General features: G+C 39.9%; 1 protein-coding gene across 2 annotated transcripts in view; it reads right to left on the bottom strand.

The window, feature by feature from the left end:
• NOX4 (NADPH oxidase 4) overlaps positions 1-18,010 on the bottom strand; it is a 103,862-nt gene that overhangs the window by 5,811 nt on the left and 80,041 nt on the right. For both annotated transcript variants that reach the window (XM_042837434.1, XM_042838244.1), the window contains 3 exons: positions 5,516-5,635; positions 2,339-2,447; positions 1,731-1,799 (listed from right to left, as the gene is read on the bottom strand). In XM_042837434.1, coding sequence (XP_042693368.1) covers positions 1,731-1,799; positions 2,339-2,447; positions 5,516-5,635 — 298 coding nt within the window. The remainder of the gene's footprint in view (positions 1-1,730; positions 1,800-2,338; positions 2,448-5,515; positions 5,636-18,010) is intronic.

An 18,010-nucleotide genomic window follows, 5' to 3' on the forward strand; every position in this document is an offset into this window, starting at 1 on the left:
CTTTAATGCTTAGCTGGAAGAAACACTGCTGATGCAAAAATTTTATTTGTTTTGTAGTTTTGTTTTCTTTTTCCACTTCATACAAATAACTATTAAGACCAGGCCTGAAAACATAACTAGGGAAATCTCCCATTTCTCCCTGAGAGTCATTTGCCAGCTGCTTTGTGCTGCTTCAACAGTAGAAAACAGCCAAAATCAGTCCCCATGTGGAACCCAACTCATTCCAGCAGCACTAGCTCACCAGCACTTTAGAAGGTCAAATGCCCTTCCATTGCAAGGCATTACCTTTCCTAGGTTTTGTGATCCACTACAATAGGAATGGAGAGGGGAATTACATCTTCTCCAGGCTCCCACATTCCCTCCACTGCTGAATGATCTGAAACATGGCTCATGCCAATGCAAATACAGGCTTGGCCAACTCATCCTCCAGTGGCCTTTTATACTCAAGAGGTATTTGCTGAAGGATGGAATTGACTGCCCGTTGACACACTGGCATACTACTCCTGAGCAAAGGGAGCATGAAATGAAACTGCCCTGATTTTGGTAGCAGTCAGTACTTGGACTGACTTCAGTGAACACATAAGCTGTAAGACAATGGAGAGTAGACTTTAACATCCCCTTGAGAAATCATGAGCAGCATTATAGTTCATGCCAGCTTTGTTCAACAGCCACAAAAGAAAAGTGACTTTAAAGGAAAACTTAAAACAAAGTTGACTTAAATAATAAATTCAGAATCTGCTTCAAACACAGTATCAGAAAACTTACGCTGAATTGTCTGTTATTACAATCTTGCTGTGTCTTTGCCACACAATCCTGCTTCAAGTTTTAATTTTAACCTTACTGCTTACCAGGTTCACAATTAGGTAATTTTCAAGCAGTCCATTCAAGATGACATGTCATCCAGGCATTAAATCTGTTCATAACTGCTGTAGCTATCACATTATCTAAACTATTGCAAAGTGCCTGTGCTGGAGCTGTAAATATTATTCTGCCTCTACCTGATACCAGGTAGATCAAAATTCTCTGGGCATGGCTTCTCACTGCATTTCATGTTTTGCAGTAATTGTCAGGCTCACTCCTGGGCCTGTGGCAGTGAATGGTGAAGCTTCCAGATGCAGAACAATCAAGCTCAGGATTGTGTGCTAAATAATGTAAAATGAAGATCATAAGCATAAAGAGCTATGGGAGATTACAGGAGTAGAGGAATGAACACAGTACTGTGGTTTATAGTATGACAATTGACAGTTCAGTATAATTTCCAGTCTCATGCATCAAGGAATTTGTAACTTTTATATCTCAGACAAAACCGATCAGAAGCTTTCAAAAGTAGCTAGCTTCTCTCAAAATATTTAGTTCAGAAGGAGATCTGAGCCACCACGCTCCTACAACTATCCTGCTTTGATTCTTAGCCCAGCAATGATTTAGATTTCCCATCAAAACCTGCCAACTGTCTGGTCTGTGGCCTGGCCTGGAAGGACCTCTTTCCTAGAAAAAGAAGATATGGATTTTTGCCCACACATAATCAAGTTAAGACTGCTAGACTAGATTCTCTTAATGCTGTGGGGAGGAACTTGCTCTCCTGCCCTACTAATGAATCAATCACTAGAGTTTATAGCCTCATTTCCTGTTCTGGCCATCTGCAGTAACTCTCTTTTGCATATGACTGACAGTTTGCATTGTCTGCTACCCCAAGGTCTAGTTTGGTTTACAAACAGTTTTTAACCACATACCTGTATTCCATCTGTTTGACTGAGGTACAGCTGGATGTTTATATAGTCTGGTCGATTCTCTTGCCAGAGCTGGGAGGACGATAAAAACAGCTAGTGAAATAATATCCTTTCTTTTAATATAAGTATAAAGTAACTTGTGACTACTATCTTGATAGACTGAAGTTTCAGCATCAGTGAAGTAAGCTTTTTAACGAAGACGTGCTTGCATATTATCCCTTTGTGCAGTCCAGAATGCTGCCCATCAGGCTGTGAACAAAGTATTATTTTAGAAAGCTACACTGCTTTTAAAATCCACTTAAAATTGTAAAACCCTCTCCCTTCTCAATCTGTGTATGAACCAAAAAGCAAAAGCCACTCAGACTCCCTGACTTGGCATGTTCTTCTCCTATCTCATAAATTTCACAGATAATTCTCCAGCAATAACATGCAGTGAAATACTATGAGATATACTCAAACTGCTTTGTGGAGCTTCAAGCACAATGGAGTGTGGGTCAGGTAACTCAGGCAAAGCTGCAGTTTGCTTGCATTCTCTATAGCATGCCAGCTGTAGAGTGAACAAATTTTGCATTTATTACATTATCAGCATCCTTCCAAGCAACACCTATTACCTTGTTATGCAACATACAGAGCAAATCTGCAAACCAGCGGAAAGATTCGACGTCCCTGCATACCCAGATGAAGTAGAGTCTTCTCAGTTTGTAGCATTTCCAGTCATCACTTGAAAATGAGATGTTTGAAGAATTAAAAATTATCATTCAAGAAGAGAATGTCAACTAAGATGCTTTATATTCATTTGTGGAAACGCATTAGAAGCCAACTGCAAAGCTGTTTTTCATTTTGTGATCTATCAGACACTGAAATGATCAGCACAGTCCATGTGGATGATCATCAGAATAATAAATCTCAAGCACATGACCAACACCCCTCACAGAATGTGTTTCTGCATTGGAAGATGTCAAGTATACAGACAATTTGGGCTGCAAATATGGATTCATGCACCACCATCGTCAGACTTTTATTTCAAAGCAAAGCAGACATTCTAAGTTCAAGTGTATTATGTCAAATGTTTATTAGATTTATAAAGCAACCCCTAGGAGAAAAATACTGACAAACACAGTAATGTCAGGACTAAATTCTGCCAATAAATGTGAAAGCCTGTGGTTGATTATAATACAGCAGCAGAATCACAAAGACCAATTCAAATTAGAGCTCCATTGTTCCAGGCAACTGTAAGAAACGCTACAGTCCTTCCAAAATGCTGGTGATAAAGTGCAGTCATGGACAGATTCTGACATTTTGTTTAGCAAAACATGAATATTATGTCAGATTTCGAAAGCAAACAAAATGCAACTGCAGCACAAAGGAACTTTTGGAACAAACTGGAATAGGAAACAGAAATGAAAATAACCCTAATGATTAATGAGTTTAAACCAAACAAAAATGTCTAGGAAATCTTTTCTTAGCTAGCCAATGCTGTCTGCTGTTGTTTTGAACATTGAAATGTCCAGTGAACAGTTTGTGTCCACATCCTCTACACAGATTTTCAGACTGAGAAGATCACAGACTGCTGACTTCAAAAACCAGATCCAGGAGCCAGCTTCAGTAAAAAGGCTTCATAACACAACCCACCATATTATTAAAGTTGCTTGCAGACTCAGTCAGGTACTGTACTAACAGATACACATAAATGATAGATCCAGCTACTGTTCTACCTCCCCATGCCCTTCACTTACAGTATATGCCTAAGAAGCAAAGATGGAGATATTCTTAGGAACATATTGAGGCTGAGAACTCATATTTCACAGGTCACATAAAAAGAAAATGCATCAAGACTGGGGGGAGTGTGTCTTCCAAGTCCTAACTACAGCTTTTACAATTGTAAGCTGTTGACCTGTAGAGTAGGATTTCCTCCTACTCAGGATTTTCTTCTGATTGCTTCTAGTACAAGCCCTTACAAAGGGTCATAGTCTGGTCAGATGTGACAAGATAACCATAAGCAGTAGTGAGGAAAGTAAGTGCCTTTCACCATTAAAAAAAAAAAAAAAAGGATAAAAGAGAAAAATGTAAGGAATTTGTAAGGAATTACTATAGCTCAGCAACAGAACGCTACTCTTGGTGATGAAACACTGCAGCTGGACTGTAAGATTTTAGGAAACAAGTCAAGCATAAATTTAAAATCTCAACTCAGATAAACACACTTGGGTCTAACTTCAGGAGGATATATTAAGGTGAAATCTCTCACTGTAAACAAATCCAGATGTATACAGTACTTCTCACACATTTTTAAATGTTACCCCTGCCCATAATAGCAGCCATTATTTAAAGCTCCTCCTGTTGTAAGCCACCAGCTTTCTTTAATGTAAGTCATGATTTCTTAAAAATAGGGTGTACGGTTCAGGAGTCAAGTGCAGTGAAGGGCAGGAATTAAATTGAGAACACAGAACAGGAACATAATTGAGCAGGAAACAAACGACTTTCCTGCTTGACAGGATTCTGATCTCTCTGAGGTCTGCATGTCCTTGACACCACAGGACTGGCTTCACTGCTCTGCAGCACTGGCATCCTAAGGCAGTTTGCATTTTCACACCTGCCAAGTTCTTCTCAGCCAGGGCAATGACAATAGGCAACTCGTCCAGGACACTGGCGTTTTGTTGTTGATGTTTAAATACTGAGAATGAAAGCAGGTTGAGAGTGTTCTGTGTTTTGTTTTTTTTTGTGTCTGGAATCATAGAATTATTCCCCTGTATAATGTTACAGTGAACAAGAGGAAGATGGGCTACAAAGTCAGATTATAGGATGAGCTGTTTGGAAACTTATTTATGGCTTTAACCGAAAGAACAGACTGCTGAAGTTTTTGGATGCTAAGTATCTGCACGAGTTCTTATAGCATCTAATAACACACTGCTAGAATTGCACATTGGCACATCCATCTTAGTATAAATGCATCAGATGTGTACTGTAAAGCGTTCCCAAAGCCATCCAGCCTTCTGAGACTTCAGGGAAGGACTGTTGCTTTGATTGGCTGTGATGTGAAATGGGGGTTCTTAAGTGACTGAAGATCTGAGCTAACATTCCAGGAAAAAATAAAAATAAAAAAACCCATCAACAACAATCATAAAAACAAGCCTAATTCATGCAGCGTAACATTTTGGGGATCCATGTTGCCAGTGTGACAGAGAAGCAAGAGATGAAAGGTTTGGTTTGAAGAGAATTTCAAAGGTTTCATTTTAATACAGAGGGAAGAAAGTAGAGAAAAAGGCATATCTACATTTTTAAATTTTCAGATAGAGTTAAAATCCAAACACTATCTGAATCCATGTCAAGTCCATTCCTCTAAAACCCTAAGGGTGCACACTTACAAAATTCAAACAAAACATGAGAGTTGGCCTGCAATTCCAGCTGAAAGACTGTCACAAACTACTGACTGAAAAATAGACTCTATCACAGTCCACAGCTTCCTCTAAGCAGATGCTGGGCAACAAATCTAGCTGAAGGGTCTGTGGTTATAGCAAGCATCAATCATAGTCCATCTAGTGTAAGGGTATAAATATTATGCTATTGTCCAATTGATGTGCATTAGTAGCACAACTCTGCCAAACTCTGGTTTACATAACCCATGAGATTCCTTACGCTCCCAGATGCCCTAGTCCTCTGCCCCTCTTCAAGGAAACATTCACTTGTGCTACGCTAAGTTTTGAAATACTCTGAGAACCCTTCTGACATGTACTATTATGGAAAATTGGTAAGGGAGAAGAAATGGCTTTAAAAAGTTTAAGTTCACTTACAGCAGAGCGTTGAGAACTGATGCAAATGGTGTAACTCCAATACCACCAGCCACGCAGAGGCTTACTTCATAGTTCAAGGATTCCTCAAAGGGACTTCCAAAAGGTCCGTCCACATACAGTCTGCAAGAAAAGCAAAAAGAACACTTTTGGAGAAAGCTGCTAAAGGCTAAGTTGAAAGGGAAGAAGAAATAGGCTGGAATTAAAACTCTGCAAATAATTTGTTTCAATTTTTTTATTATTCTTGGGATGCAAAATATGAAAAGCTTTTTCCTGGAAAGCTTAGTGTGAATGAGGATTGTGGAGAGGAACTAATGTACAGGTGGTACAAAAAATTATGCCAGATAAAATTTCTTGGCATGATTGCCATGATTACACAAGCCTGTTTTAATTAAGCTGGTGGAGATGACTAAATTATGACTGCCTTTTCTACCCTTTATGTCTGGTATTAGGGGACAAAGAAAGTGCTGCACTGGAAACAGTAACAAGACGGCGGGCCATAAGCAGGAGCACAAAGAGTTTGGCTAACTCTGCCTAGAATGTTCATCTCTTGAACATCAGAAACAACTGAGATGGACAAAGGGATATGAAAATCTATTTTTCCTGGCTTCTCATTATGCTTTTCAAGGGCTTCCAGAGGAGAAAGAAGAGGTGACATACATCCATCTTGCAGCACTCAAAAGAAATGAATTAACATCTGTCTACTCCTTCATGCACAGACTCTTGAGAATGTGATCTACCCCAAACATGGAGAATATATGAAGAGGAAAAAAAAACACCACTGAGCTGTATCCCTTTAACTCACGCCCCTCAGTTTTACAACACTTTTGTCTAATTGCTTTTAAAAAGCACTTAGGAGACTAAGTCCCATTTCCAAACCATTCTGAATATTTCAAAGACTGCTGAAAAGTCAGCCAACTGTAATTCAAAATGGGTCTTTACACATCTTCTCAGCTTCAATTTCCAAACTGTTGCTATACTGCTAAAGTCTGACCAAGGTCATCCATAGATAATAAAAATATATGATGGTAATTTCTCTAACAGAATCATAATAGAATCATAGAATCATGATAGAAGCACTGAATGGCCCGGGTTGAAAGAACCCTTAAAGATCATCTAGTTCCAACCCCCATGACAGAGGCAGGGTTGCTACCCACTAGACCAGGCTGCCCAAGGCTCCATCCGAAGTAAGATTCAAATAAGGCCTATTCTGCCTATGTAATACCTAGTGCATCTTCTGACTTCAGTCACAGATTCACCTTTACAAATGAGAAACTCAAACAATGAGAAAACTCCAACAGCAAATCTAGTCAAGATTCATTCTGTGCAGGAGAGCTAACCTAGGAGATTACTGGATCACCACATCTTAGGTAACCAGTGGGACCTGCACTGTGTTCAGCAGTGCAGCAACTTACAGTAAGGCTGATTGTGATCAACCTTTGGCAAGACTCCTGAAAAAAGCTCCCATTTATACATTTTTATTCATAAACATACTACCAGAATTATGCAACAAGGCTAGGCATACTGTACATCTAAAAAATGGGCGCAATCAGACAGAATTAATATCTAAGGAGATGTCACTTTTGCCAAAAAACGTCTTCCAATTCCTACCTGTTTCCTTCCTATTGAGGGCTGGCTCTTAGTTGTAACTTAACGTCATACAGTCTGATTCTCTTTCTTTTAGCTTTGTGGCTTGATCCTTGGCCTCTGACCATTCAAGATGATATCTTGTCTGAGCAGCTAACATAATCCTTTTGGAAAAATTTCTTCCAGAGCTCTACTACTGCTGACATCTTGATGCTTTGTTAGACTCCTTATTCTAAAATGACCTATCTGAAGATGTTTAAGTATCTACGTTCTGATGGAGTTGCAGGTAAAGGGTCTGATCCCTTTCTATACTCTGTCTTATAATCTCCTCCTTGGCTCCTGGTGTTCTAAATGGAGAGAGAAGAAGAAGGCAGTTGGCCTATCATACCTAGTATCAGAATGCATCACAAGTGCCAGTAATAGTTACAGATTAGTAGAATTTCATAACTCATCAATCCCTAAATATGCTTATTCCTATTTCAGTCTTTATGTTCTGAAGTCAGAACAGTATTCTACAAATGTTATCTTGGAGAATCTAAAACTCTTTCAGTGTTAGGTATGTTAGTACCAGCATGATGAGAATACTAGGAAAACTAATTAATTCCTGAGTTAGGATGGATGAATTCATTTGCATAATGGGGCCAAGAAAAACTTAACTGGATGTGTGCATAAAATATAAACAGAATTTTAAGTGTCTTCTCATGAAATGATTCCTGTTACATAAAACTTCATTTCCCATTTGCTTACCAAGGGTTTATCTTCCACAAATAAAATGGGACTGCTGCTGGAGGACAGTGCAGCAGAAGCTTCTTTAAGAGATTTTCTCAATATTGCGCTGTTGTTCAACTTGAAGAGGTAAAATGTCATCTCTTATTTAAATAAACAGCAGGGGCAACATAGAGAAACAGGTAAATACTCTGACAGGAATTTGGTCCAGGGAAATTTTGAGATAAGTTTAGAAATGTTATGGGTCTCCTATGTGTGTCTGAATGGGGATCTAATTTGTGGATATCCGGGTTGGGCAAGAAGATCAAACTCTGCACTGAATTACCGAGAACAGCCACTGAAGCCCACTGCCAATCCTGGCATACTGCCTATACGTGTGCCCCTACACAGATCCTGCCCAGCTGGTAGAACTCGGAGATTCACTCCTGAAAGGCACTTAGGGCATAAGCACAGCCCTGAGGGCAACTTCTTGCATTTCGCACATGAAACACTTTCATTTCTATATACAGACTTAAAGCCAATATTTTAGGAGAAAACAAGCAAGGAAAACAAACGCAAACAAGCAAAGTACAGTTTTCCAGAAATGACCACGGCTGATACGACTGCAGTCATAAATTGCACAAATGCCATACAACGCACTCAGGCCTGCTTGAGGACTATCTGAAGTATGCATTCCTGACCTCACATGGGATTAAGAAACCTCTGGAAAGTCTGAGTGACATTGAATTTTACTGAGGTGTTCATAAACTGAAACGTGCAAAATTTGAAATCACTCTAAACCAGAAAAGCGTGTGCTCTATTTCATGCCAGAAATTCAAGAAACAAGCCTCAATTAAACATGTATTTCGATCAGATTGCTCCAGTTCATGGCCTGTTAGCCAGGTCTGGCCTGCATAATATTTCTTTCTGCCCACTGGTTCTTCTGACAAGGGGGTGAGGAGCAGTTGTTTGGACAGCAAATGCAGTCAGAGGAGCCAAGGGCCTCCTGCTGTGCCTGCATGTGGCCCAGCACAGAAGAGCCAGAAGTCGCTGCTTCCAATTGTGAAAATGAACGAAAAAGCAGGAAAACTGCTGCTATTGCATTAACTCACTGCACCAGGCTGCTTGAGAAGACTGATTCGTAGAATCATAGAACGGCTTAGGTTGGAGGGGGCCTTAAATCATCTAGTTTTCCAACCCCTCTGCCATGACAGGATTGCCAACCACCACTTCAGGCTGCCCTGGATCCCATCCTACCTGCCCTAGAATACCTCCAGAGATGGGGCAACCACAGCTTCTCTGGGCATCCTGCTCCAGCAGATCACCACACTCTGCTTTAAAAAACAAAAACAAAAACAATCTAACCTAAATTTCCCCTCATTTAGTTTAAAGCTACTTCCCCTTGCTCTGTCCCTATCACACAACATAAAAAGTTGGTCCCCCTCCTGCTTGTACGCTCCCTTCAAGTACTGAAGACTGCAATGTCCCCCTTGAGCCTTCTCCTCTCCAAGCCCAGTTCCCTCACCCTTTCCTCATAGGAGAGGTGCTCCAGCCCTGTGTTCATCTCAGTGCCCCCCTCTGGACCCGCTCCAAGAGCTCCACGTCCTTCCTGTACTGGGGGACCCAGCCCTGGACGCAGTGCTGCAGATGGGGCCTCACAAGAGCTGAGCAGAGGGAGACAATCACCTCCCTGTCCCTGCTGGCCACCCCTTTCTTGATGCCAGGTTGCTGTTGGCCTTCCAGGCAGCAGGAGCACAATGCTGGCTCATAACCAGATTTTTGTTCATCAGAATCCTCAAATCCTTCCCCACAGGTTCGCTCTCAAAGAGTTCTTCTCCCAGGCTGCGTTCATGTCTGAGATTAAGAATTCAGAGAATAATATGACCTCTTGGGTTGATTTTGTTGAATGGATGCCATAAACATACTATTTAATCCCTGTTTACTATAGGAACAATTTATAACTGAAAGAAATGTGGCTCTGATGGCCTGATGGCAATGGTCAGATAGGATTTCAAGACAGAAGAAATCTGATGCCATATCAAGCAGCAGAATGAAGAATGGAGCATGGATTCAGGCATGGGCTTCTGCAAAGATTATGCAACTTGCATTTCCTGTCAAAGTGCTCTTCATTTCATTTGGTGGAAATGCAAAGTTCTGAATAAAAGCAGTCATTATAAATGAAATCTCAAAGCTTCAGTAAGAAGACAGACAAGCCAAGGGAGATAAGATGGCTTTTTGTTTCTTCAGTTGCATCCCAGATATATCACACTACTATATTATGGTCCCCCCCTAAGCTTTAATTTAATTAACATGAAGGAAGGGAATGGAATTTTAGTAAAACTTTAGCAATTCCCCTCCAGGCAAACTTATTCAAATAACAAGTTGTTCTTTTCACATGCATTCATTTCCAGACTTTTGAGTGCTTTCAGTAATTCTGGCACAACTTTTTAGCTCACAAAAAATAAAAAAAGCCCTTCAGAACACGATATATCACAAAAATCAGCAGAACACCATATTAAAAAGATAGATGGTGAACGTACTTTCTACTTAAAGCATACATATTCTACAGTATGGTAGAACAGAAATATCCCAGCAAGCACCAGGACAGTTTTTTCTTTTTTTTTTTTACAGGGCAATGCAAGTGCAGTATCACATGGCTGTCCCTAAACTAACAGACATGGTCTTGGTGACACAGGCAGCTATTCTCTTCTGAAAGGAACTGCACAGGGATATGTGGAGGTACCTGTCCACATCTGTTCAGCTTGGATGACAGTGCCATGCTCTGCTGTACGGTGGCCTGAGGGAAGTTTACTGCCTATATTGCACCTCATTGCTCAACTTTACATTGTAGCTTAGGGAGCTATTGTGAGACATTATTAGGGATATTAGTGGAATAACAGATGGATAGAAGACTAACGAAGAATTTGTAGGAAATGTTAATTAAAGTCTCAGCATTTGGAAGGCGAACAAAATGCGTGGATATTAAGTACTGCATTAAGCAGACAGTGAAGTCCTCGTCTGATTTAAGTTATGGCAAAACTGGCAAAAAAGTAAGGACTTCCCCAAGCAGAATGAGGTTTTATATCCTTGGACCGGTATTCAGTTTCCTGCTATGACCTAAGGGTAGATATCTTTGTATAAATATACTGAGTAAGTCTCCTGGAGTCAAAAGAGATGGAGACAGGACAATGTACACAGGGTAGGATGAGCTGCATGCCCACCGACTGCACTGGCTCAGCTCAATAGGACCTCAGAGATAGTCCTGCTCTGAACAGCAGCTGAAGGCCACACAGAACTGAAGTGGTAGCATAAACTTACGCTGAGCCAAAGCCTCAGCTCAGTGCTGCCATGACGGATACAGACTGAGAAGTCCAAGGAATTAACTCTGATGGCTGAATCTCTCTCCTGCTCTGCTACTGCAATTCCCCTCCCCTCCGATGCACCAATGAGATCCCATCCCCTCCCTCTGATAACTCACAACATCAGCCTCCACCCTCATGTGATAAATATTCAGACAAGTGCCTTTATGTTCCTCCCACACTGCCCTTCGTGCCTGGGAGGGAATTCTGTAAACATCTGCAGAGCTATTTCACTACCTATCTCCCACCAAATTTCTTATGAATTCTTGCTTCCTTAGTACCTAAAAAACAATAAAACAGGAGTTTACAGCAGTGAGGCTGCTGGCTTTCTGGACACAGCTCAGTGATATTCTGGCCCAGTACTGTTTTGCTGTTGCCCTGAATTCTGCTGTCTGGTTGCATCCATCTCTTTGTTTCCAGTTCAAGTTTTCATTGGTTTGGTGAGGGCAGCCTCTGCTGTGTGGCTGTGTGCACCTGGATGCATGGTAATACAGATGAATAATACTGGAAATTATCCAATTCTGAAACTTATATATCAGAAAATCTTTCATATGCTGGGTTGGTAGATAGCAAAGCAGATCACTGAAGTGTTTAGACATACTTAGAGACAAGGGTTCAATTTGCAGTTTTCAGTAAAAACCTAGATACAACAAATTACACTCCTTTACTTTTCAAAGACACTATAATCAGCGTTTTTCAACCATTTTCTGCAGCAAAAATCCACAGAGATGCTTCATCTTTTGAAATCAATATATGACGCTTCACGTCATTTAAACTTCAATAAAGCACACACTCTGACATTCCGCTTCCAAAACACTTGTGATTATTGAGAGAATTTCAGTACCAATATCCTTTTAAAGCTGAAGAACCAACACTGAACAAAGTATATAAGTTTATCATCCTTCGTTTACATGGATATCCAAAAGTATGAAGCCTTTTGCAGCTTCTAAGGGTAAGAAAATGTGACATCTGGCATGTGAGATCAGAGATTCTCATGTGATCATCTGACACTGTGAAGGATGATGTTTTCATTGCTGAAAACAGCAGTCCTTTAGACAAACAACCTTCTAAAACCCAGTGGGTTCAATTAACTTTATATATTACTTTGCACAAGACTGCATATTATTTGAATTCAGATTTCATTAGGCATCATCTTTTTTAAAACATCTTGAGGTTCATTTCTGATTGATTGCATACATTATTTTTTCTTTTTAACATCATATTATTTAAAGTGCATCTTAGAGCTTGTAGGAGTTTCCTTTTCTCTTTTATAGAAATTCCTTCTTTTAGCTGTTGGTGCAACACCAAATTTTGACAAAGTATATGCCTTTAAACCACAAAGAATCAACTGTCATTAGATTTTCTTCTCATAGTAACATGGCCATTTTTTTTTCTTCCAAGTTTTAGTAAAGCCACTGGATTTTAAACCACTCAGTTTCATTTATTTCTCTTTGGTTGGGTATAACAAAATCAACTGTTGTTCAGCTTATACCCTCAAGGCCCAGGAATGACTGGAGAATAATTTCGTATTTGTACAACATAGAAAAATATAGTATGTTGAAGGCAGGATGACTAAGGTAAGAAAACAGAAGAGCAACGCAGATACCTACACTTTAATGAACAAAGTTCACTCCGCAAACCTTGAACCAAGATTCATGGTTTTCTGAGACACAGTGCAGGTTCAAGGAGACTCTCACTGGAGCAGGCTGGAGCTAAACAGCAGTGACAGCTGTTCAAGTACCAATGGGGAGCCGGACATTTATCACAGAATTGAGGAAGATGGATGAAGGGGAAAAACTTGGTAACAATGACTGATATTTTCAAAGAAGCACAGAAACAAAACTTCCGCTGAGGGCAACAGAAAACAGACACATTACTGACAGACATCCTGGCACGTACAGCTCTTTCTTCTTCAGGACTTCTATGGCAATCTGAAGGCAAACTGCAATTTAATACTGCCTTCCCTCAGACCAAGTACTTTTTCATAAAAAAGTGAATAAAGCTGCCTAAAAATTGCCCCAAAATATTTATGAGTAGCCTGTATTTCTTATTGCTCCTTGCTGACTATCACAGAAGTATCAGTTTAGACCATCACTTACCTCATTAAAAGGTCTGTAAAATCAGTATGTAAATTATATATTCAAACAACTTTGTTCTCTCAAAGAAGTACATGTACTTTCTGTACCAAATTCTTGGTTCAATACTTTTAATTAATGTTACATTAATTCTCCTCCATGGCAGCCTTTTTAACTGTCATTTTTATACAATGTTTCCAAAAAGTATTCCTTTGATTAAAGATCACAAACGATTTAATTTTATTACAAGAAGAAATCCAATTTGCCACTTATTTCCTTAATAATGACAATAACTTCGGTGAGGCGCCTTGCCTTTCTGAAAATTGTCTCCTACCAATTCTGTTCCAGATAATGAAGTAAAATTAAAAGAAGAGTATTTGTAGTGGCTGCACCACCCATTTTTAACTTAACTTTTGAAAATTTACTTTGTTGTATCATTAAGTGGTAAGATGCTGCTTCAGACCAATACCCTCAGCCAGGCTGAACATATCAGCCAGGTTTCTCCACAACTCATTCAATGCCACCATTGCAGTTACCTGCCCATCTCACTGCAAAAAGTATTTCTGATTCAAAGTAATTAACTTCAATATTTGACTTTCTGTCTATTGTAATAGTTAGAGGAAGTTTTTTCTTGACTATACTGTTGGCTTTGGTGGCCGCTTCAGAGATGCCATTTAGTAGAGCTCCCGGATCCTTCTCACAAGGAGTGATGACATTAGCACTAAGCCCTTTTCCTCCCTTGATAAACCACACTCCCCTCAGCCAATGTTCAGGTATTTTCAAGTTATTATTAAAATTAAAAAAAAAAAAAGGAAAGTAGACAAATATTTCCATTAGAGTTTAGGGCTCAAGATAGCCTGACAGTATATACAAGAGATGTAGTAGCCTCTCATGAAAGCTGCTTTGCACTTACACAAACACACACAAATGTATATATAAGAAGCACATATTGTATCAAAGGTTAAAATACTTTACATGACAGAGTAGACTGGGGGGGGAAAATCACTGTAGGAGGACATCCACACTGCTGGTAGTCTTTTCTAGCCAAGCTTCAATACACCTTAGGCCTGAGGAAAGAAAAGTTGACAGACAAATCCCAAAGATGACAAGCAGAAACTGAAGGCCTAGACATGAAGATGCAGAAACAAAAGGCGAGAAGAAGCTGGCCAGAGTGCTGGTGAACAGAGTTGGGAGCAGATCAATCCAAAGACAAGGCCAGGCAGATCCCAATCTATTCAAAAGCAGCCCACTTGGGCTCTCTGGGCTGCACTGAGTAAACATAACGAATTAAAAGTGACAGCAGGAAGGAGAACAAAATGAAGAAGAATAAATCACACAACAAATTCTGCAGTCACAATGAAGCAGTCAGTCCTGGAATAAAATGGAATCCTCGGCATATAGCAGAACTGAGCAGAAATACAATATCCCCCAGAGAAAAAATGCCACGTGCTGCTGCTGCTCCCTGTTTTCTGTCTTTGGATGTACAGCGGGTAAGCAAAGCAATTTACTTCAGTCATAAGGCTATCTGTTCTCTGGAAAATCCCATTTGTAAGGAAGTCTCTCACAACTGCACTTCCTTTAAGGAAAGATGCTCTCTGTGAGCCTTATATCCTAAACAGGACTGTTAATGTGCCTATTGGAGTAGGTTTTCTTCAAGAGAGCTACAGAGAATCATAGAATGGGTTGGAAGGGACCTTGAAGATCATCTGCTTCCAACTCACTGCTGTGATCAGGGATGAAGCACGAAGAAAATGATTACTGGTTTGGGAGTATGTAAAGCACATCTGGTTGAACAGAGATGCTTTCTGTCAGAAAGCCTACAAAGAAGTTTTCTAAATATTGCTCTGACTGTAGAGAAAAGAGGTCTGCAAAATTCTGAGAAAGCAACTTCAAATGGCTTCCAGATGTTCAGTGATAGACAAGCTCATTTCCTTAGATAAGCAGCTTCTTATCTGGAAAGTAACATAGAGAACAGGGTAAGCTAAACAGAAGGAAGGAACACCTGTCAGAAGCTAGAGTGAACCACACACACACAGACACAATAAAATAGCAGATTAAGGATGAGATCACTGCATGCAGAAGGAATTTCTGAAGTCAGTATAAGCCTATAGATTAATCTATATACAGACTCACAAGCAGAAGCTTATCAAGCTACTGGAGCATATACAGCATTACATCACAGATGAGCTCAATCCAGCCCTGAACATCTTGACCTCTTCATTGTTTTTCTCTGAACAGGCTCCAACTTCTCATTTTGAGTTCTGTTTAAAGTGAATGGCCCATTATTGTCTGCAGTATTCCAATTTCAGCCCTGCCAAGGCTCTATATAATGGCATAATTATTCATAGCGGGTAGTGTCATCATTATTACCTTTCCAAACATACAAAGATGCGCCTGTACCACCCTCTGGTCTCTTGGGTTAATCAAAAACGAAGCATTTTTAATCCCTTTAATTTTGATATTTCTTTGTACTCTTATCTTTCTGTGTACTATAAGAGGGTACACGATAACAAAGAGAATCTTATTGTTAGCATTTCTATGAAATTCTATTAAAAGATGAGAGAGAAAAGATGACTCCAACCAAGACAGATGAGCAAGAGAATTTGCAAGAGGAAGAGTGGAAGGACCGTGTTTAAACTCATTCTAGGCACTTCAAATAGAGCATTTGTCTCATAGTCTGCCCCACTCTTGCTTTTTGTAAATATAGTGAAGGTTGTAACCTGCTGTTTGCAAAACACTGCTATAGGGCACTGCCATGAAATGGCAAGAGCAGAGGCGGGACATCACTGCAGAACACATCTGGCACAGATTCAGATTCTAAGAGTAAAGTACCCTGAGGCTTTTGCTGTAGGTCCAAGTGCAGTTTCTACTGACCAGGAGCTGTGAATTTCTGTGAATATACAGAGAAATCACAGCGTGTCACAGGTCTTGTCACTCAGGAGACACACAGAAAATCTGATTTGTGAGACTTCTTGCATAAAATCAGCGTCCTGGAGCTCTGCGCTGGTTAAGCTTATCCCTGTCATGTTGTTATTGTAAAATGCAGATCACAGAACTGCACCCCAGGTCTGACCTCAAATGCCAGTTTTGATGGGTCTGAGAGGAACAGAAGTAGCCCTGACTTTTAATACAGTCTCCCTGATCCACTGTCATTTCCAGAATGTCATTCAATTCTGCAGCTATGCTCTTCATTTTGGTGTAATAAAGCAGCAACATTTTCTCAACTTCCATGAGCTTAATTTAATAGATATCTGATTCATCTTACTTTACTTCAGCACACCTCCTGAAATTTGCCAGATCATTCAGAAGCTTCAATCCATCTGCTCTGCACTGTACTACCTTCCCTGTCCCAATACCATCTGAGCATTTAATTAACTTGGTGTTTACAGTTTCCTCCTTGTCAGTCATTACTTAAGATATTAAAAACAACAAGTCCCAAGATGAATTGCTGCATATTTGATACCTCACTCCATTATAAATTGTCTGCTTAAGAATTATTCACTGGTTTCTACCTGATAGTGATTTTTTTTTTTTTTTTCTCTTCATTTTAATATACTATGCAGTATTCTGCCGTATTTTGCCTAGAGAGGTGGTGGATGCCCCATCCCTTGAGATATTCAAGGTCAGGCTGGACAGGGGTCTGAGCACATTAACTAGCTCTAGGCGTCCTGTTCATTGCAGGGGAATTGGACTAGATGACGTTTAAAGGTCCTTTCCAACTCAAACGATTCTAAGATTCTTATTCAGACAATAATTTGATAAACTCTCTATGAAAAGATAGAATCATAGCATCATGGAATTGCTCAGGTTGGAGAAGACCTTCAAGACCATCACGTCCAGCTGCAAAATAGTTTGGTTCAAGGACAAAAATGTAGCAAAAATGCTACTGAATCCCATGACTCTAGGATTTTATTCCGCAGAATTGAGAGATACTATCAAGCAAATACAGACTATCGATTCTGTCCAAGCCTACTTTTTACTATTTTTCCTGGTACAGTACTTACATTTGCAAGTAAGCAGAGCAGGACATAGGAAGTACATAATAGGTTAAATACCAGTGCTCTAGGTTCTGTGTATCTACCAACAGTCATTCTTTGCCCAGCCCATTCTCTATCTATCAGCTGAGATCAGCACTCTAAGTGTTTTGCATACCACTTTCTTTCTGCTTAAGGGCTTCCTAAGCAGTTGTGATTTTAACAAACCATAAAGTAAAAATCAGGCTGGCAGATGAATACAGAGATTCTGAAATTGCATTTATGTTTCTCCTCATGGCTGCACTCACCAACCATTTGTTAAACCATCACATATTTCTAATGCTATTGCTGCTCTATCTGCTGTGGAAGTGTGCAAAGGATCCAAATTAAAAATTACTCTTTCCCCCTTAGCAAGAACTTTACAAAGAGCACAAAAAGAAAGGATGAATGTCGAAGCTCAAGTGCTGTGCTGGGACTTAAAGACCCCAGACGAATCCAGTTCTCTGCCATACCTTCCCCAGGAAAACACAGGCATTTCAGTTTGACACTGTGTGAAAGTATTTAATTTATACACAGGAATAATTCTGTTTGTTTCTCCAACACTGCAAAGCACTGCAACAATGACCTCATTAAAAGGCTGAGAGGCCTGGAGAAATATCTCTTACAGCAGTCATAAACCTTATCAGTATATAGATGACACTATTTAATAAGTAAATGAAAGGGAGGGCAACAACACACAAAGGACTGTTTCTAGAATTCCCTTGCTTTATATTTTCTCTAGTGACAGTTTTATCTGCG

Source organism: Centrocercus urophasianus, unplaced genomic scaffold (assembly GCF_019232065.1).
Source record: "Centrocercus urophasianus isolate 14NV4802_14NV808 unplaced genomic scaffold, USGS_Curo_1.0 seq_1, whole genome shotgun sequence".
In the NCBI taxonomy this organism is placed as follows: Eukaryota; Metazoa; Chordata; class Aves; order Galliformes; family Phasianidae; genus Centrocercus; species Centrocercus urophasianus.